At 40.1% G+C, this 22,550-nt stretch overlaps 1 protein-coding gene across 2 annotated transcripts in view; it reads right to left on the reverse strand.

The window, feature by feature from the left end:
• Positions 1–22,550, reverse strand: part of mtcl2 (microtubule crosslinking factor 2) — a 57,804-nt gene that overhangs the window by 3,782 nt on the left and 31,472 nt on the right. Inside the window, exons 4-13 of one of the 2 annotated variants that reach the window (XM_079587654.1) lie at positions 15,157–15,219; positions 13,198–14,505; positions 10,630–10,758; positions 7,500–7,613; positions 7,170–7,400; positions 6,307–6,453; positions 6,016–6,183; positions 2,910–3,170; positions 1,561–1,631; positions 24–1,473 (exon numbers count right to left, since the gene is read on the reverse strand). In XM_079587654.1, coding sequence (XP_079443780.1) covers positions 24–1,473; positions 1,561–1,631; positions 2,910–3,170; positions 6,016–6,183; positions 6,307–6,453; positions 7,170–7,400; positions 7,500–7,613; positions 10,630–10,758; positions 13,198–14,505; positions 15,157–15,219 — 3,942 coding nt within the window. Of the gene's footprint in view, positions 1–23; positions 1,474–1,560; positions 1,632–2,909; positions 3,171–6,015; positions 6,187–6,306; positions 6,454–7,169; positions 7,401–7,499; positions 7,614–10,629; positions 10,759–13,197; positions 14,506–15,156; positions 15,220–22,550 lie in introns of both variants that reach the window. The other variant, XM_079587653.1, reaches the window with a different exon arrangement.

Genomic DNA, 22,550 nt, shown 5'->3' on the forward strand with positions numbered 1-22,550 from the left:
GAGTTGTTCATGATTAAACTCACCTCCAAGGTACTAGAGCTTGTGGTCATTGCATCCTTTCCGGTGGCTACCAACTCGTCTCTTTGTGTTTTCATAAACCTCTTGTTGACGATCTTCGTGATATTGTCTGTGCCAATCAAGGCTCCAGGTAGGTATTCAGGCTTCGGTTCGTCCATCGTGCCCGCTGGCGCAGTCCTGCCGCAAACATTGGAAAGAAACTCCTGGACCGTGCCATACTTCTGAGATCCCGCTTCTCCCAAACCGACACCTACGCTAGGACAGGAGGGTTTCCCAGCGGCTTGTCTCCCTGGGCACTGATCTGCTTTCCATAATGATTCAACACTTCCGGAGTTTTCCACCACACTGAACAGACTGGTCAAGCCATCATTTAGGCCGCTAAGCACTGGGCTGTCACGTGTGGTGGTGGAACGTGCCCAGGCAGAACCGATCTGAGATCCACTACGGTTATGCAGATTCCAGACACTGCGATCCCTTGAGGATGTTGAGGAGGTCTCAAGTTTGGAGGAGGAGGTGGAAACCCTGCGGTTGAGCTTAGGTGAGCCATATTTTGGTGAGCAACAGGGTCTATCTATGCGACTGTGCACTTTATCCAAAGATGAAGAGATCTGTCGGGAGCGTGCCGATGCAAGTGAGGTGGATGGACGAGGAGACCATGTTTTCCCTTGAAGGCCTCTAGTAGTTGAAATGACATCAGTTTGTAGGCCAATGCTGACAAACTGTGTTGTCTGCGTTCCTGTACTAGAAACACCAACTGTCTGGCTCCCAGAATCTTTGCTGCACTTCCTCTCCAGGGAACTGGAACGAATGGCCTGTCGAACACAGTTTGTCATCTCCTTCATGTCATCGCTGAGGTTGCCTGAAATCTCCAGTCCATGGAAAGGTGCAGAACCTCCTGTCCGTCCTTCAAGCAGGTCTCTATGCTGCTGTGAAAGTGAGCTCAACCACTGCTCATAAGCGGATGAGGAAGTGGTGGATAAGGGTACAGACACAGCAGTCTGACCTGATAGATCTATCATGGCTGCATCCCTAGTTGATAGTCCTTGCTGGGGATCCTGGTGGGCCTTTTCTTTGACTGGCCTCCTCTCCATTCTCCGCACTGTTGGAGGGCTGTAATAGATGCGAATGCCCGTCTTATCTGGAGCGGTGTAGCTTCTCTGGATGTATTCCTTGCTCAGCTCCAGTCCCGGGAAGCTGCTGTTCGAGTTGGTGCTTGGGCAGTCCCATGTCTTAAACTGGTCATGCTTTTCCAATATTGCTGAATCGCTGGTCAGGTACTTCCAATTCTTTTTGTTGAGATCACTTAAGTCAGTGCAAGCCAGAATGGAAGCCGGAGCAGTAGATTGGTGCTGTGCAACATTGCACTCTTTTACTCCACTGACCATGTGACCAGGAAGGAACAAACTGGTGTCCAGCAGACTCTTAAATTCAGAGAGGGCAGAAACCGATTTGGTCCTGTGACGAGAGAATTGAGATTATCATAAAACAATCACGTCTGATTAAAATGGGGATGCAATTTAGACCTTATGGAAGTCATTTTACCTTTGCAGTGCTGAACTGCTCGTGGCTACATCTGTTAAGGTTTCCTTCTCAGACATTTTATCATGAAGAGACTGAAAAAGAAATTATCTATTTTAGTTAAATTTTCCAGCATGCCATGGTCATCCCCCCGCCACAGTACTCCCATTCATTCATGTGGTATTACTGAGTCAGACGAAATTCTCTTTAGGAAATGAGGTCATTCAAAACAGCTTGTTTCCTCTGTGGGGGTAATGATAGTGGTGTGGTTCATCAAGTCTATTTAAATGACCCAATTTCTCTCAATGAGGCATGTTATTAGACTTTTCTCATTCAAGATCTCATATGAAACAAAGAAATTAGAGCACAGAGCTTGATTGCCACAGAGAGGCAGAGAGTGAAAGAAGGGGGGGGGGGGGGGGGGACTTTATAGTCTCATCTCTTTTTCCAGCCTTACTTACAGTCAGGTTAGTACAGACATACTGACCACACGTACAGACATACTGACCACACTGTCTTAGGCTTCTTTCCAATTGGACAGTGCAAGCTGTGCACAGGCACATAGATTTTCTTCATTCTCTCTTAACAGTACCAAATTTGTCTATTTTCTATATATATATATACTGGCCCCCCTGTACTGGAAACTGCTTCTGTGTGCAAACATACTTGACAAAAAAAAGCTCATTCTGATTCTGATATGCAAAACCAGCCATTCCAGCTGCAAGTGATGCAACACACAGGGAGTGTGCATGCTGGCGCTCTGTGGAAATGTTTAGAGATATTGTCATATCCTCCCATTATGTGAGGGGAGCCCTGAGTCAGTGAAGGAAGTGTGGGGATGAACAATGTGCAAAATATGTCATAATGACATTCTCCCAGACCTATATAAAAAAGATTAAAAGGACTCAGAAAAACATGAAAGAAAAACATGAAAGCAGAGGAACAAGCTTTGGTAATACAAAACAAAGCTTCCCAGGCCTTTAATTCACTTGAAGATTGACCATAAAAGCTATTGTTCACCCAAAAAAAAAAAAAAAGAATTCTGTCATCATTTCCTCTCCCTCATCATGTAGTTCCAAACCCAAATTTCTTCTGTGGAGCACAAAAGGAGAAATTCGAAAAAATCTGATGCTTTCAGAATTTCTCCTTTCGGGTTTAATTGAAGAATTTTCAAAAATGTACAGAAGACTCAACTCTTTTTGGAGTTTTCGTGTACCCTGAAACTTGAATGTGACCAGCACAATCATCATTTATTTTCCTTTTGCATTCCACGGAAAAAGCAAGTCATATGGGTTTGGAATGAAGTGAAGGAGAAGAAACCATGACAGAAATGTAATTTTTCATTGAACAAATCCTTTCACATGACATCTGACCTGTGCGCCTTTGCTCTGGGAATCTCGTATATGTTGTTCCCATTGGCTTCTTTCCTGGTTGAAGTGCTCCAAAAGCTCTAGCCTCTCTCGGCTCCAGTTCTTCTCACTAATCTGCAGTTGTTTGGTGAGGTCCATCACGGCAGCGTAAGAGTCCGCCAATAAGTGTTGATGCTCCTCTCGCTCCTTCTTTAGCGCCCCCTTGAGGTCTGGAGAATCCTTTTCACCCCCAGCCACAGATGCCTTCCCCATCTTTCCATCCAGCTGATGACAAAGATAAAGTACAAAATGAGGGACTGAGATAAAAAGATAATACTTGATGTTTCAGAACCAGAAGAGTAACCATAGAAACAGCCCAAAAATACATACCCAAGCATTTGCTGATGCTAACAGCAGCGCCATTCAGACATCGTGATATTTTATAGATAGATATTATTTGCCCAATACCATTAAATATTCAGATCAAAGTGCAATTATATAAGCTTAATTGAAAAAAAGCAATAAATTACATTTACTATTAGGAATAATTAAAATAGACAATTATTTCTCCAGGTAATATATTGTATTAACTGCAGAATGTTTACAGTTAGCAGTTGTATCAACCCTATATATTGCATTGGCAGTTTTACAACAGCTTCAAATGTGACTCATTCCATTAGATTGTTATAATATTTGGTTATAATTTGTATTATGTTTCCAACAACAGTAATTATGAAGCCGGCACCCATTTATCGTATTTTGAATTCCTTCTGCTCTCTCAGTTGGAGCCGCATCTCTTTAGAACTCATAAACTGCATGAGCGTATGCTAGTCAGATTATTAAAACACAGCCTGCTGGGAACTCATCACACAATCAGTGACTAGCTTCTCATGGTAATAATGCCTAATGAGTTTTGCTTTTGATGGCAATAAGAGGTTAATGGGTTGATGTGGTTTATTAAAGAGGACGAAATATATTTGTTCCAGATAGGCTACCTTCTCATAAACCCAAATGATTATGAAAAAGAAAAATTATCCAGAAATTATTTTGTTTCTATCAGACTATTGATTATTGCTTATTTATTTTATTCACCTTTGAATCGCATGATAAATCAACAATTGTGCAGCATCTTAATAATAGACAATGTATAAATCAATAAGTGACGATGTGCAGCCTCAACAGAAGACTTCATAGCATTATACTTACAGCATTAATGGTATCAATAACCTTTCTTGTTAATACAGTGATAAATCATTTTATTTGACAGGTTGTTATTAGTCCCACAGAGGTCACAGCTAATACTAGAGTGTCAAGTCCCACCTCTTCCATTCCTCCCTTTATCGCTTGGCTTATTCTCTAAACCACAGTCTTAGAAACACAAAGGAAGTGCAGTCAGATAAAAAGGAGGAGTGGCAGGGAGAAAAGGAGCTCTGTAATATCGACCTATCACAGCGGTAATGGTGAAGGGGGCGGTCTAGTGTCATTAGGTTCTCTGATGAGCAAAGGGCTATTGCTTTAGGTGCAATCTAATGGTGTGTGTGTATACTTCTATTTTTTCTGCTGTAACCTTTACAACAATGAAGGGAGGAGAGTGCGTATTTTAGCTAATCTAAACACAACTTATTGCATGCCCCGGATCTCTACGCACTGTTTAAGACATCTACAGAGTACACACACTTGACTTAAATCTGCAGTCAAATTTCTGCTCCATTAGCAGCACCAAACACAATGACGATCCAAACACTCCTCGTGTCTTCTATTGCATTTTCTGATGTCTATTTTTTGAGTAGTCTAAAAATCCATGTGCCACTGTATTATGTGTACCAGCTCTTTAAATATTTGCGTTGTTTCGGGAATTTTAACATTGAAAGATTCCACACTATCAACTTTAAGGCAGAACGTATAACGAATACACAAACGCAGCAGCAAGCCAGTGATTTCCAATCATAAAACATCTTTACTCTCGGACATTGAATGGCTTTCCTGAGGTAAATGTAACGTTGCGGGACACAGTCATGTAAATTGTCACAGTCAGACATTGACACAGTCAAAACGTGCCATCAGAGAAGCGCTAAGCATTACCGTTCCAGTCAGTGATTTAGGCCCTCCAAAACGGTTTCGCCCCAAGACCAAACCTACCTTATTTCTTATTTGTTTCTCATCTTTAGCCTCTGTGTTTATCAGACTGATCCACTAAAGCTGTGTCTTAAATCCCGTTCCTCCCCGAGCCCATTAATTAAGCCATTAAGAAGACTGCAGTCATGAATGTGTCTCAGTGCAGAGATATTAAACTCATCTTTCACCGTCACGCCCTGCAACAAGCCTGTAAGCACACACTCCCTCTCACCCCCCATTGAAATGCCACATTGCTGATGACACACAGCAAACAGCTCTCTTCCCAGACTACTGGTGCATGTCTTAAACCAACAGTTAAAATAAAAACAATTACAGGTCACATCCAGCATCCTTCAGCCTGTTTGACAGCAAACTGATCGCGAGAAATGTATCTGGCTTCAGTGTTCAGAATGAATCTCCCAAGAGGAATTACTGTACTCTGTGTATGTTAAATCAATGACTATGGCCCTGAGAGCAGGAGTAAAATTACCCACTGAGATCAATGTTAAAGTAATTACTTTACACATGCAGTGCAAATTACCTATAAAATGATTCACCTCTGTGGACTCTTTTAGATTTTATTGTGTTACAAGCCACGGTGTATTTAACAGAATTTTCCCACTTGAATTATCCCACTCAAGTTTTTAATCCTTAAGGGGGAAACTCCAGCTGAGATACATTTTCAACAACTGTCCACTATCCACAGATTGATCTACACATGCCATGTACTTTTGGCTACAGGAATATATTGATGTAAACGTCACTATAAGCTTTTATTACAAATTGCTCTTTAAATTCCAAGCCAAAAGGCAGGGAACAAACTGTATTTTCAGGCATTTCCTATGTTAAATGAGGACTGTGTAAAATCTTGGCTTTTGAATTATGGAAAATATGTATATAAATTCAATCAAGTGAGGCCGAGGTCCAACATTTAGCTAGTTTTTGTTTCAATTGTCTGACTGACGAATGTGTCCCAGATCTATCAGGACCATCTTGAGCGGACACAGCTGCTCACCTGAGTGATAATGCTCTTGAGTTCCATCCGTTCCACTTCCCATGATGCTTTGGCACGGGCAAACTGCTGTGTTAACTCCTGTGAACTCTGACGCTCCTCGCGCAGCTCAGCGCTCAGATCCTGTAGCGCCACCTTCAGGTCCGACAGAGTACTGCCGAATCCGCTAGGCTGCTGGGGGCAACAGGAGATGGAAATTAATAACATTTACATAGCCGTGAAGACTGGATTATAAGGACATTAGATCTAAAGTTGCAGAAGTAAGGTGTTCCGCCAATCTCTGCTTTCACCCACCTGTGGGCAGCTTTTCTCTGCCAGGCTGTGCTCTTTGGGTGCAGGGTTGAGTGGTTGCTCCTCAGCAGCAGACATCTTGTTGTCTCCATAGTGGGAGGACAGCCCATCTTCCTCAAGCAGGATACGGAGATCTTTGACACTGTTAACCTGGAAAAACATATCAGAATTTACTTCAATAATATTTACAAAGTACACTATCATTCAAAATGTTGGGGTCAGTAAGATTTCCTATTAGTCAGTAAGTTTTTATTATGCTCACCAAGGCTGCATTTGATAAAAAACGCAGTAAAACAGTAATATTGTGAAATATTTGTACAATTTAAAATAATTGTTTTTATTTTAATATATTGTCACATGATCCTTCAGAAACCAATCTAATATGTTGATTTGATGCTCAAGAAACATTTCTGATTATTATCAATGTTGGAAACAGTTGTGCTGCTTAGTGCTTAATATTTTTTATGGATAACTTGTTTGAAGATTTTTTTATTAATAGAAAGTTCAAAAGAACAGCATCTATTTCTTTTGTAACATTATTAATGTCTTTACTTGTTAAATTAAACGCATCCTTGCTGAATAAAATAACGTATTTATTTCCACAAAAAAACGCATTGACCCCAAACTTTTGAGTGTAGCTAAAGGACCATAAAACCACTTTTGAGTGCAAACCTGCACCTTATTCACTAACCAACCACAATCCAGTTGAACCCTTTTCCAAATGTGAATGAATTGTGTCGTGCTTATTGCGTTTTTCATTTTTACTCCTTCAGTGAATCAAGTGCTAAAACTATGCAAACAGTGTGTGTAAATAAACCTGCTTTTTGGCACAATTCATTCTTGGTGAATTCCCCCTCAGCTCTCACCTCTAGGATATCCTTGCTCTCGGTGTCTAGTTTCTTGCCGAGCCTCCACTGTTTGAGGAGCCAGCGCAGCTTGAGGCTGATGAGGAGCAGGCTCTCTTTGAGCTGCTGTGACTCCTGCACCAGCAGGTTTCTCTCCTGACTCCACAGCTTCTGCTGCAGACGTGTCTGGAGGCTCAGGCTCTGTAGCTGGAAGTCTCTGAGGAGGAGGGCCTTCTGATGCTCTTCCTGAAGCTAGAAAGAGACATTTAAATGAGTCTACAACCAGTCGGATTTTAGGGTTTTGCTTTATTTGGAGGTTCAGTGTTTGAGGAAGAATTGACATGTTTGCACCTGAGAGAGTTTATGCGTGTCGTTGTGGCGCGCATGTCTCTCCTGTGACAACGCTTCCTGCGCTCCCTGAGCCTTCTCTCTTGCCTCAGACAACAGAGTGTGCAGCTCAACAACCTGGACAACAACATGAAAACAGAGAAAAGGAGAGAGGGATTGAAAGTAATTGGTAAATGCTGTAGCTACACAGTATTTGTAATACAAATAGACTGGAATTGGCAAAACTTACTGCCTTTTAAATGTCAAAAACTTTCAGTGGAACAATGCCAAAATAATAACAGTCTGTATAACTACATCAATTTAGATTAGAATCTGTCTGACTTCAAGAGTGAAGAGAACACCGTCTGTATTATTTGTCTTTTTCCAAGAAAATGGATTAGAAGTTCCTAAACTAGTCCACTAGATTTGGTTTTTCTTTCTTATTGTTTTGATATTTTTCATCCCATTTCAAGCGTCACTACTATTTAAGTCAGCAACAGACATACATACAGTATGCAGACGGATGTCTTTGGCTGTTTTTTTATATAAATTAACAAATTGTTGTCACTATTGTGTCAAGTTAAAAATAGACCAACTTTTAAAAGCAGTACTCAAGGACAAGTGTTGGGTTCGATTACACCTTAGTCGAGTCCGAGTCATACTAAACAATTCATGAAGTCAATATCTTTTCTTTTTTCTTAAACCTTAACTTGTAAAAAGCAACGCCAATTTTAAATGTAACAAAAGCAAACCTCTATTGCATTTTGATTTTTGATTTCATGCCATCTCATAATTGGTATCCTGCTCAACAAACTTAAAGTCATGTAATGGAAGCTATGGCCAACTTGATTGTGACATTTCTGAGTGAAACGTCAGAAATGGGGCTTGACAAATACAGTGATATAAATGAATGAATTAAAGCAAGAGGTGGTAATAGGAGAAGAGCCTATTGGGACCCTGAAGAGCTGAAAAGTGGTTAGAAATTGTGTCAGGACCACTATCATCAGATATGATTGACAATTAGCATACAGTTGGGGTTGGCGGTATGGTCCTACTAGAAACAGAACAGAACCAACATGAATGTATTGCAGATATCATTATTCAAGAATTTAAAGTACAACATAATTCGAGAATTTATTCTGATTCGGGGGAATCAGAAGGCCAAACTGACTGGACGAGGGGGGGAGCTGGGGATGGAGGAGGGTAATTCGCTCCTGAGAAACGCGATAGCTGCTGATAATACTGAAGGAGCTTATATATGTATACAGTGATAGGCATCGTACTCCTATAGGTAGATGTGTATCAGCTGAGAGTCAGCTGATGCGAGCTTGACTAACGTGACCTGTCAGAACTGACGCCATGCTTAATCATTATTTTCCTTTGAAACTAGAAGCTGCTGCCATCATGTTGTTGTTTTTTAAATAATAATATAATTACAACATAAAAAACGGATACTAGCCTAACTCTATCAAGGACCTTGCATTCAACTCAAGATCATTTCTTGTGTAAAGCCCTCTAAGAATCACGTCCAATCTGGGTGAGGTGAGGAAACCAGTCTAAATATACAGGACTTTTTACGGAATTAACAGTTTTAGGAAAAAAACTTTTTGCATCCCTAGACCATTTTTACTCTAGCAACATCAGTCCAACATTGAGCGAGCCCTCCCTAAAATTCGAAACATGAGACCAGAGCTTGATCACAAGATCTCAGTTGTTTCTTTTTCTTTGTGAAAACCACATTTGCCCGTTATGGAAATGCTGGGTGATGAATTGTTTGGGTGGAAACTGTTGATGGCTGGAGGTTTCTCTAAAGTGCTGCAAGGGCGTTTGGCACAGCGTGCAGGACGCCAAATCACATAATGCATGCTTTCATGATTTAAAGCTTGGCATAATCGCGTCAACACTTTATACTGTCTTCAGTTTAAAGACGGCATATTTCTCAGGAGTTTGTGCTGTATAAAGTCTTGTACAAATTAAAAGGGTCACTGGCCATCTAAACTGCACCAAATTGGGCAGAAAAAAAATGAAGTAGGCCTTTACAGGGGAAAATATAGTGTAATGTAAGAGCGTAGTGGGATTAAGGCAAAACTAAACCATGTTGGCAGCGAGAACTATAGTTGCTTATATCTCTGCATGGGTGAACAAGCCTTGTTTCATTTATGGACGCAAGAGTGTTTTTATATTTTAACCACATAAACATTCTTTAGAGTCTATGAATGTCCCATTTAATAGACTTTGCTGTCATCACTTAAACCCTAATTTCCCAATTCCCCATGATCCTCAGATTTGAGTGACCAGTACACAGCACATGGAGTCCGAAATTTTCGTTTGCGTTTTTTCGTATTCGTCATTTGGTGGCTCTGAATTGTCAAAACGCCTCTAGAAACACCTCTAGAATGCTTGCTATGGATACAAAAAACGCAGAAAATCGAACCCAATCCGATTTTTTTTTATGAAGGACGAAAGTTTCGGAGGCAGTGTGTAAACGTGATTGACACAACATGAGTTCGTATAAATTTTTTAACGTGCGAAAAGCTTCGGACGAAAATTTCAGACTTTAAGCCATCATTGTAGCTTCTGAGATTTTGAAGTTTGCCAACCATCCAAAGAGAAACTGAGAGCACCATTCATGGATGTAGTATTTCATTGAACTTGTTGCTCTGTTTTCTGAAATTGCCTTAAGGCCCGTCCACAACAAGGACGAAAACGATATCAATAACTATAAAGATAAAGTTCTACAAATCATTCTAAATATAAAAGAATAGCAGAGTCCACACCACAACTATAACAATAATGGCACAGAGGAACGATATTGTTGGAATCACTTCCAGAATGATTTTTTCCAGCTGATGAATGATAAAAACATTGACAGCCAATCAGAATCCATCTTGCTTTAAATAATTCGAGCATTTAAACCGGCAGACGACAAAACTGCAGCGCGCTTTGTCGTAAACAGGACAATATCGTCCGCGGGTGTGGATGCTAATATAGTTATCGGTCTTAGTGTGAACGGGCCTTTATCCTTGAAAGATGCACAATATGCTGCCTCTGTTTTTGTCCAAAAGTGTTAGCTTATGTTTTGTAACAGAGCCATTGTGTGTACAATTGTAAGACAGTAGCAGAATTTGAATGTGTGTATGTTTTAGTGCCTCACCAGATCAGAGTTTGTTTCCTTTAAGTCAGATTCCTCATCTTTGTTGCTGTCTTTGTGGCTGTCGCTCTCCTCCTCTGCCTTGCACAGGTGAACTTTGACCTCACAGTCTGGCTGGTCTCTAGAGTCAGGCTGTTGCATGCATGCATGGGCAAGTTAATGAAGGAAAACAAAAAAACAACAATAAAAGACGAGCATGATAGAAGACAGACAAGATCAAGAAGAATATGATGAAGGAATAAAAAAAAGGTTATGTGCAGTGTGGGTATATAAGACAGTGATGCAAGGACAGAACAGACAAGTGAGAAATGAACCGAGAGAAATTGCACAATGATACCTATAAAACATCACCAGCAAATAAAAACTCACAAGACAATGAAAAGTATGTATAGGAAAAACAGTTTGGTCATTGTGGTATAAGACAAAATGGCAAAAAGAAACAAAACAACAAGGAGCGAAAGCATCATCTTTGGTTTGAGGAGGAGGAAACAGTAAATGGGGAAGAGGGAAACCAAAAAGAGGGAGAAGAAAAACAAAGAAATAAATGTAGCAGCGACCACAGGTCATGGTGCCCATGCAGTGAGGAAAAAGAGAGAGAGAAGGAGGGAGGGAAGAGTCTGGATTGGATCTCAAGAGTTGGGCCTCTAATGGAGCCTAAATAAATGCTTGTTAGATTAGAACTCAAATGAGTAAACAAAAAAGAAAATAAATTTATCTTTTTTTTTTGCCCAATACAACAGTGTTATATTGGACCCCATTGACTTTCATTGTATGGACAAAAACATTCTTCATAATATCTTCTTTTATGTTCCACAAAAGAAAGTCATACAGGTTTGAAACAAACATGAGAGTGGGTAAATGAAGAGGCTAGGCTATTATATGTGATGGGAAATAACGGTAACACTTTATTTTGATGGTACCTTTTGAATATTATGTTGACTATAAGTAACTTTGCAACTACATGTCAGCTAACTCGCATTAGAGTATTAGTAGACTGTCTGCTTAATATCTGCAAACTCTTTATTGTGATGGTCCTCCAACAACAGACCATCTACTGACTACAAGTAACTTTGAAAGTAAGGTTTAGGTTTAAAGTTTTATTTGCCATTTGTACCGGTACAGCTATACAGGTACATAGGAATTTTTGTAGCAGAGCTCGTTGAGTCAACATAAAAGTAAACATAGAAAACCAGCTAGCAAGCTACACACAACACACTACACACAATAAATAGACTATAAGAAATACAATCAAGATCTTAAAAAATACATTCAACGAAGGGCAGCTTAAACCTTCGTTGAATGTATTTTTTAAAGTATATGTCAACTTATTCTAACCCTAACCCTAGCAGTGATACTCGACTAACAATCTAATGAGAGTTAGTGGACATGTAGGTGCAACTGCTGCAACATTACTTTTAGTCAACAGAATGGGTTTAAGGGACCAATAAAATAAAGTGAAACCAAAATAACTATTAATATCAAAAATCATTATGTTGCACTTTTTGCTAACATAAATGGATTAGCCATCTTCTTATGATTGCTTATGATTGCTTGATTGCGCATGTGTCAGACTCCGCTCATGGAGGGCCACTGTCCCTCAGAGTTTAGCACCAACCAGCTCCAAAACGCCGGCCTAGAAGCTTCTAGTAATCCTGAAGATCTTCATTAGCTGGTTCAGGTGTGTTCAATTAGTGTTGGAGCTAAACTCTTCAAGACAGTGGCCCTCCAGGTTGACATTCCTGGAAATAGTCTGGTCAAAGATTAATTGGAAACACCCACGTCCAAATTCAATAATACATTATTATACTAGTAAACAAACAAACTTATACTGTTGCGTCTCATTTGAATCTAGACATAAATACTTAGCCAGTGCCAAAAAAGCTGATTCTTTAACCAAAATGACAACTTACACAACACAACAGTTCTTATCACAATAATGATGATCTAACTCCATTAGAGGCCTAAATGCTATCCACTATGAAGCCTTATAATGCACCACAAGCATGCATTGTTATAGTGGTCGGTAGAGCTGCACGATTCTGGATAAATTGAGAATCTCAATTTATTTAGCTTCAAACTGAGATCACGATTCTGAACAGAAAACTAAACAAATTAAAAATAAGAACAGTTTGAATGAATGATTCAATGACTCAATCATAAATACTTCACCAGTTTAATTACTGGATGAATCAGCGTTTTTGAACAAATCTTTTGAATGAATGATTCAATTACACATACATTTTTTAACAGTCACTTGTCACCACAAGTTACTTTCAAAAAGGGATGCTAAATTTGTATCGCTTCTGTAGACATCAGTGTTTAATCTGAACTATAAACTGTTCAATTTCAGTGAAGCTGGAATGACATTGTGTGGGTGTTCGAATCGAGATCGCAATCTTTTAACGGTTAATCGTGCAGCTCTAGTGGTCGACAAGCCTTTCTAAGGGAAAGGGCAATGTAAATACAACTCAATCTAATCAAGCAAAGCAAAAAAGAAAATTGCTGATAAAAAAAGACAAAACTCCAAGCAAAAAGGAAAGAATAAAGATGCAAGAGAGATTGGGCGTGTACCTTCTGTTGGGCCGTGTTCTGGTTGAACTGAGCATCTGCAGGGCATGAGTAATTTGCTGCAGGGTCTTCCGCCTCAGACAGCAGGGGCATCAGGGACATCCCTTCCACACGCTCCCTCTCTGAGGGCTGCCCCAGGGCATCCACCCTCTCACTGAGGGCCTGTAGCTGAGCCTGGAGGCACTGCAGTCTGCCATGCAGGGCCTCCACCAGGGGCAGCGTGGAGCTCTGGGTCTGGCTCTTCTCCAGCAGATCCGCTTCCGCAGACTCATTTGTTGTAATCTTACGATAGACAGCGTCTGGTGTGACACTGGAGGGGTCGGGTGATGTTAGAAGCTGAATGGCTGAGGTAATGAGTTGCGCTTGGTCGCGGATAGCGAAAAGGTCTTTTATGCTGAGGCCCTGAGCAGTAGAAGTGTGACTTGTTGCTGAAAATTTTGGATTATTTTCCTCCAGAATACCGTTCTGCTCGTCGCCCACCGGGCCTTCGCGGTGCACCTGGCTGGGGACGCACTCAGCTGAGTCCCCTGCTTCAGCGTCGGTTTCCAGCGCTGGACGTGCGGAACCCTGGTGCGAGGCCAAGTCACACCGTTGAAGGTTGGACAGAAGCACGCGGTTTTCATACTGGAGCTTCTTTACTTTGCCATTCAGCTCTGTGATCTGCAGCCTGGCAGCAAGCAGTTCTTTATGGGTGGCTTCGTTTAGACAAGATCCCTCATCTTCAGAAGCACCAGGAATGATTTTGGGTGAATTGATGGTTGTGGACGGCGACAGCTCTATCTCATTAACAGGAGGAAGCTCGGATTTGTAGTGGTTGAGCTCGTTCATCAAGAGCTTGTTCTGCTCTTCCATTTCTATCAGAGACCGCCGCAGCAGATCCGCCTCTTCTTCCACAAACTGTAGATGGCGCTGTAGCTCCATCACATTCTCAGACGTGGAAAGCAGCAGGTGACCCCCGACTCCACCCATGACCCCGACTCCACCCGGGGAATCCTTCATGTCGTCCATTTCAGCGCGAAGGCCGCGGTTATCCACCTCCAACTCTACGATCCGTCGGCTTAGAAGGTTCGCCTCCTCTTCCACAAGTTTCAGGTGTACTTTGACCTCGGCCTCTCGGGTGTGAGGAGAGTCAGCGACCTCTTCGACAGTAAGTGAGGCATCAACCTCTCCGTACAAAGAGCGAAACTTTGACAATTCCTCCCTCATGGCCTCGTTGTCTTTGACCATCTTGGTGAGTTTCTTGCACATGAGAGCTGACTCCTCTTTGGCGAAGTGAAGCTGGCACTTCAGGTCTGAACTGTCCTCTGGAGGCTGGAAAGGAACATTTACAGACATCAAAAAACTGTTAACTGCTACAATATTGAACAATACGCTGTCCATTTATACCCTGTTTCCACCACCAAGTCTTAGCCAAGTCAATGGCTTAGATGGGGTAATGTCTTCACAACATTGGACTCGCCAAACAATTGCGACACACATTTGTCATGTTGCACAGTTACTCCAAACACCTTATTTTATTTATCCATCCGAATTTAGATCAAAAAGTTGTCTACAAAGACATGTTTTTTGGAGGCATGTTATGTTGCGGTGGGAGAAATTATGAGAGAAGTTTGCAGAAAGCCCAGTACGATCCCTGCACCACTGCAGTGAAAAAGAGGTATAACAAGGGAATAAAGTGCTACATTTATAGCAAGAACAACTCAGGATCTTTGTTAAATGCATTATGACTGTTCAGTTATCATTATAGCACTGAACAAAGACCACTTTGTAGGAGCTTGATCAAGAATGTAGTCTACGACCTTGGCGGTCTTAAGAAATAATAGAACAACGAAAGCTTTAAATCGATAGCACCTGTTCTAAAAAATACAGATTGCTATCAATGCTGTACTTTACCAGTTCTCTTTCAGATAATTATAATATCACAATAAAAGCAAAATAATTAATATTGTAGTATTGTATTACCTGAGGCGATGCTTTTTTGTCAGGTTTGTTGTTTGGTCTGGCACCTCTCTTCTTCTGAGAGTTCTAAAGGGGAGAAAAGTGATAAATTAATTAAAATGTGTTACAACATGAATCACTCTTGTTATCCCCCTCCCAAGCCACTGTACATCCACTCTGATATCACACCATCACTTCTATCTCCCACTCTGTGATATTTTCACTGATATTTTCATCATTTGGCAGGAAATCAGCACGAAATTAAACTGATACACATCAAAATGTGAGGTATTGCATTGTTTCCATTAAAAAAAAAAACTAATCCACTGTAGGAAATGGAGATAGGAGGAGAGAGAACCAGATACATTTTAAAATGAATAGTTTAAATTGTGGATGCTGATTGGTTAATACAGGTTTTCAACAATGATAAACTACACATTCACAATATAAAACTCTTATACATTATTAGCGTAAAATAATTAAAACAAAAATTAAAGGATCACTTCTAGTGTTATTTTCTCTAAAAACCATTTAACTGCGCCCATGTTTCTCTTCATTTAAAAAAAAAAAAACGTGAATAGATGAATACAGACAAACTGTTGCGAAAAATCCAGTTTTCACTTCCTGTCGTATGTGGGCTGACAGAATGGCACAGGTTAATGGAATCGCAGCTTTTAATGGGACCTAAACTTCATTAAAATCAATAGATTTGTGCTGAAAGAAAATGAAAGCATTGACTTAGTGTATCGACCATTTTTGTGCCACAGTTTTTTAATTTACTGCAGATTGCTGAGTCTGTGGGAAAGAAGTCTGAACATAATGAGATTATAGCAACGTCATTTATCCCACCGCTAACTCACATTGGCGTCGTACACAAAAGCTGCACACATAAAGACTGTACATTATGCATATACATGCTATGTGAGGGGTGCATGCATGCTATGCTTACAGCACAAACACACTCACAGTCTGCTCTGGCGCTCCAAACCGTCATGATAAAATTCAATCTACTCTGCAATACTGATGTATTTTTGCCTCTCTAAAGCAATGAATGTGTGCCTATTTCGCTTTGTCAGTCATACTTTACAATTTAAACAGTAAACAGTACATGGTAAGGAGAGTAAAAACTGGCATTTGCGAGTAAATTCATATTTGTCAGCTGGCCATTAACTTTATCAGGAACTATTAATGTACCGTATGAATTGGACCTTTATGAACAATAGTCTGACACTCACTGATGTAAATGACATGCGCAATTCAAATCAAAGACAATACAAACTGTCTACTAAAGAAATCATCTTTCATGACTCATGTTTATTTTAACAGTGGATTATTTACACAGAAGTTGATCTAGGGTGTGCAAATACCTTATTTTATCCCCTCCAGAGCTCATGTGGCAACATGAAGGTGGACAATTCCTTGTACTAAGCAACCAAAATGAAAATACGGGGAACAAAATCACAATATGTACAATTACTAAAGTAACGGTCTCAGCTTGCAGTGACAAAATTACCGTTGGTGTTTTTCCTAAGAACCTAAAATATATTTTTCAACAAAAAATAATGGAAAAGTAATGAAATGTAAAACAATTTAACGCTTGTTAAGAAATATAAATTTTCTGAAAACTTTTTTAGCTCAGCACCAATGGGAGTTGAATGAGAATCATATACATTTTTGACCCTGGCCACAGGTTTTGGACAAATGTCAAAGAGTTTTCTTTTCTTTTTTATGCACATGATGGGAATAACTACAAAACAATAACCTGTCTAAAAACAGATAACTTATGTTTTAAACGCAGAAATGACATTTAAGTCGCAATGAAACGAAGCTTTCACTGGACGATCAAGTCATGACACGGATTACAAATGACATCATTTAAAAAAATTAAACCTGCATAGAGGAATTGTTTACAAAAAGACTAAAAAAATGTACTTTTCATTTCATGCCGACTTTACTAAGAAACATGACGAAAGATGTCTACTCCTGTACATTGCATAATTTTGCACTGCCAGCACACGTTGAAACTCACAATACAAGTAGTTTGTCATCTGATCACTGAATTGCTTATCAGCTACCTGAATTTCAACACCATGAAACCTAATGCAGGTACAGAAATCTGAGAACGAGTACACACACACACACACACAGGTCTATTCAGCCGTGCCGTGATCTTGTGCCTGCTTGACTTATTCTTGTGAAACACACTTAACACAGGATGTAAGGAATAAGATGATTTCGTCACAGTTGGGATGAGGAATGAGTGTCACTGTATTAAGCAAAATCCATCTATCCTAAAGGAACAAAGGAGTCTCTCTTATTTCACCTCCTCATTTGACTGATTTATGAAGAATTGAGTTGACGGAGTGTGTGAAACTGAGAGGGTCTTTAACTCACGCTCCACTTCACAAACTTTGTCCCTTAAAATCATGTTCAGTGGTGAAGATGGCATGTTGCGTAAGAGAGACTCTGAGACACGAGGCTGGACAGAGAGCTGAATGTCTTCTTTTTTCTTTGAATGTCTTCTCTTTTTTTTTACCCAAAATTGGATTAAAAATGCAAAATTAGTTTCCAACCGAATGGCACTTGCAGAGTAAACCAAACAAAGGGTCATGTGACAAGAAAATGCATTGCGGCATGCTATGTAAAGTATTACACTACTGTGTGAAATTTTTATTATTGCCAATGCGTTCTATTTCACATACTACTTATAAAGTATGCTACATGCAGTGTATACTGCGCAGTGCTCCATAAGCTCGACATAACCAGAGAGAGAAGCTGTATTAAATCCGTTGCTTTTCCTCAATTCCCAGACCGCAGAGACACGAGTCCCCAACCGCTCCAGACTATAATGGGTTCCCATGACAACGGCTTTTGTGAGCAGTTCCCCTGTAGAGTTCAATGGATCAAATTGATGAATAAATGGAGGGGGGGGCGGAAGTTAAGAGAGGGGAAACAGGAAATCACAACCTTTCAAATCCATTTGACATGAGCAAGCACAACCTCCTTCTGCACAACCAGCTGAAAAACAACTGCAGAAAACCAACGCATTCCCCTCTTTCTCCCTTACAAATTGCACTAAAACACAAGGAAGCTAAAAGCCGGATCATTAGCATAGCATTTTTCATAAAGCAACTGAGAGCCTGCAGGTGCTGTGCATTTCCCACACACATTTTGTCATTCTGTACATGATTAGGAAATGAGATATTCTGTCTCTTTGATCCATGGCAACAATGTTTAATAGTTCACAACAGCAGGATGGTAGTTATAAACATTATGCCTGACAAAACCTCTATCAACCCAAAACATTTTCATTCTCCTTTACATCCAAAAGCCGTATAGGACTGTTTTCCTGTCCACATGAATTTGAGGCAGACGAGAGAGAGACCATGAACTACAACCACATACTTGTCTATCCCACATGCTGACATGTGAGATGATGGCAAGTACTAAAAGGGCCACACTTTTGTAGAATGTTTTTTTTACCCTGTTTATAATGGTATCTTGGGACAAAAACATGAAGATTTTATCATGATTTATGTTTTATAGGCCATTTTTGCAATCTCTTTCATGCTTCTAATGGTGCGCGCACACACACACACACACACACACCTTCTCTGCCTGCCAGGTACTGCTGCTTGCACCTGTCAGCAAATCACTGTTGTCGTTTTACCCGTGCGAACAAAATGTTTCACATATTGGGCTCATCCTGCTTGGATTACTTATTCAGGGAAAAGTTTTGGCATATAGCAGCATTTCCCTCTAGCTTTCTCACAATCGTGAAGAGTGACATATGCTTCTGTCCACCCGTGAGCGGGACGGTTCTTTTACATGCTTATCAAGCCTGAGTGTTAATTAGAGCTGGGAATCGCTTTTATAATTACACATGAAGCCCATGAGGGACAAGCAGATATGAGTGTGATCTAGAACAGAGAAGTAATGAGTGGAAATACTTCAGTAAGAATGGAGGGATAGTCAGAAAGGAAGTGAGAATGTGAATTAAAGAACTTAATTAGATGACTTTAGATTGACATACGGAGCCGTCTGCTCTCTAATCGCTCTCGCTGTACTTTGATGTCATTCATCGACCACTTCAAGTCGAACTCACTTAAAGTGCCCTTATTATGCGATTTAAAGGCTCCTAATTTTGTTTTGGAGGTCTCAGGTTTACATGCATCACAGGTCATTGCACATCACCACGTGGTTCAATGATTCTTAAACGACTCGTCGGATGAATCAGTCTCTTTTAATCCCTCCTTTCCATGAGCTACTCTGCTCTGATTGGCCAGATGGCCCAATCTGCTGTGATTGGTCAACCGCGTACAGCGCCCGTCGGAACCTACAGGCCTATTACCATAACTGAACTTAAGCTCCGGAGGCTTCCTAAGCTCAGCGATTGTACACACTGTAAATACAGTAGCCTAACGATAACGTTGATTTTACGATGATGAAACATTGGAAGAACTGGTTATTCAACCCTAACCCTCCATCGCAAGAACGACTTGAGCAAGACTTTCTTAATGATGCGCTGCTCAGTTTGAGGAACATTATGATGTTGCAACTGTAATTCCTCACCATCAGCATTAACAAGTGTATGTCCATCAACAAACCGATGTGTATTTTTCTAATTTATTGTAGTGCACATGCAGGAACTGTATCAATAAATGTGCATACATTAGCCGAACACTAACCTGAATGACTGATGTAAGATAAACGTTTGTAAAACAAATCTTGCTCAATCCTTTATCTTACCGAAATGCATATTAATACCAGGTTTAAACAGGGCATGCGATGCATTGTAGAACAAAGGCATAAAGGTCATTTGGGATGAGGAACCCTGTGACCTTCCATCCCTTTCCGTTTCACCTTCCATGAACACATTATTAATGGGCTGGGGTATGAAAGGTCCATTCTGCCTCTTTCTTTTCTCTTTGGCTTGTGAGAGTTTAATCTCTAAGCTTCTGTTGTGTGCAAACTCTTCACAAAAAAAGCCTTGGCGCCACCACAGCAGAGGGCACCTCCCTTTTTCTCTCATTTATCCCTTTTTCCATGAGTGCACTCCAGTACAACTGTGTCCGAATGTCAAAATATCAACGTTCACAACATTCAGATAGAAAAATATAATAATTAATTAAAACACTGTTAACCTGATAAGTCATTCCATGAATAACAGGGTGTAGACATGTGAATTCATGTTGACAGTCAGCCATCACTTAAAACGGTGCGTTTTGAGCCATTTGGTGAAGTTCAAAAGATTAATGGCTGAGAAAAAGAGAAGAAAAAGGTGGTGAATCACACCTGTACTGGGTATGAGGTAATTGCTCCCAGGTGTGGGCCAATCAAATCTAACTATAGCAGCCTGTTTCTCATTAACACCACTGACACAGCAGTCAAAAGCAGTCACGCATGTCTTACGTTGGGGATATATCCAGAAAACAGAAAATCTATCTATAGCCTAAGAGGGAACATTTACAAATATCACATAAAAAGTTTTTTAAAAACATTTACATTTACAAAAAGGATAATTTCTTTTCATTTGAATGAAAACTGACTATAAACCGGTTTTGAAGCAGCCTAAAGGAATCGTCCCCTTCATCTTTAACCTGTCCTAGATACCGAAAAGCTTTGGATAGAGTATCTGTCCTTGTTTTCTGCATGAAAGAGAGTACAGGAGACATCCAGCTCCCCAGAGCCACATAAACTGCTCTTTGTCTTTGTATCTGGTGGTCCTCCCCTTTCCGAGAGATTCAATCAGGGAGCCCATGCGCTCGTTAGAGAGAATAGCTAGCACTTGACGCTCATTAGCGTGTCAGATTGCCAGCCGCATGCGCTCTGGCACATGAAAACACTCCAAACATTCCTCTCATCGCACACTTTGTGCTCTCATTTGTATTAAGAACGACATTTGGCGTTCAGAGATGGGCGCTGAATCTGGAGCTGGTTTTTGGAATCTGTGGAAAAAGACCGAAGTAGGTCAAATTCCTCAGTTTACATCCATAACTAAGGATGAAAATATAAGACGAACATTTGTAGGTTTGTAGACATCTGAATGGTCTATTCTTCATTTTTTTTTTTTCATTTCCAGACAGTCTGTTCTAGTCATGAACTAGAACACAATTCAATTTTCTTTTCAATTTGCTGCAAAATCTATCAGGAGAACCTCTCAAATCCTTAGAGGCTGTATTCCAAATCTGAGAGAGAAAGAATGAGCAAGAGAAAATATAATGGACAAGTAACACACAACAGTACTATTATATCATGGGAGGGAGGTCTATAATACTTGGAGAAAGCTATTCATAAGCATTTCTATTCGTCTCAATGGCAGTTGTTTGGCAAGGAGATTTGAAATCGGCCATCTTTGTTCATGAGCATTCAATTTTGCAGCCAGGCAGTTTTGAACTATTAATGTGTCATGACAAGGCTGGTAAACCTTATACTACATTATAATATATATTATTTTTATGCTTAAATGTCAAAATACACATACTTGTGAAGGGTCATCAATGGAGAAAGATGCTGGCTGTAGTTAAGATATCTTCCAAGGGGCAAACAGTGTCATTGTAACAAACCCCTTAGGGAGACTTTTTTATTTAGTTTTATTAACTTATATCAAGTACAAAATACAGAGCTACAGAGATGGTGATGAGTGTAGAATATAATGCTCAGAAGGACACGTTTGGTTAGCTATTGAAAATCATTATTAGATTATTGTAATACTCAAGCATTTAGACGGTCATTATGGAGCAACAGTCACTAATCTAGAGTGCATCTCTTTCAATAGGCAACGGACATATAAACCAGATTATTGTCCAAGAGCTGTGTAATTAGATTTTATAGGCATTTAATGGCTTGTTAATCAATCCCGTAGATAATAAGGGTCTGTAGTACATAAATATAAATACATTTCACCTCAAATGGTAGTGAATGGATTTGTTGCCAAATACCACTGAACTGCTTTGGCTGAACAAATGTAGTATAAATTCAGTATGATAGAATGATGATTCAGTAGTTTGCATGCTCTATTGTAAATGAAGTTCTATTGTAAATTAAGGCAATGCAGTACGTGTAGGTGTGCACAAGCAGATAACACTCTCAATCCCACAATGCAATGCACTATGCTTTTACACCCTGGAGCAGATTTTCTAAGGGCATTTTCCCTATAAATACTATAAACTAACACATCCATTTTGCATTTTTACAAACAATATTGTGACATTTTTGTCACTTTCCCAAGCCCCCTATTTATTTCTGAATGTATACCATGCAGTATGCAGTAAGCACTACGATAGCACTCTATTCTAAATAGAGCTGTAGTTTTGCCGGCCAAATCGCCTCAGGTTATTGGTCTAGACAGATTACATCGATAAGGTGGGCAGGTCACTGGGCTGCAGTAATAAAACAATAGGTTACTGTCGTAACCC

The sequence above is a fragment of the Phoxinus phoxinus genome (assembly GCF_949152265.1).
Source record: "Phoxinus phoxinus genome assembly, chromosome: 18".
Lineage (NCBI taxonomy): Eukaryota > Metazoa > Chordata > Actinopteri > Cypriniformes > Leuciscidae > Phoxinus > Phoxinus phoxinus.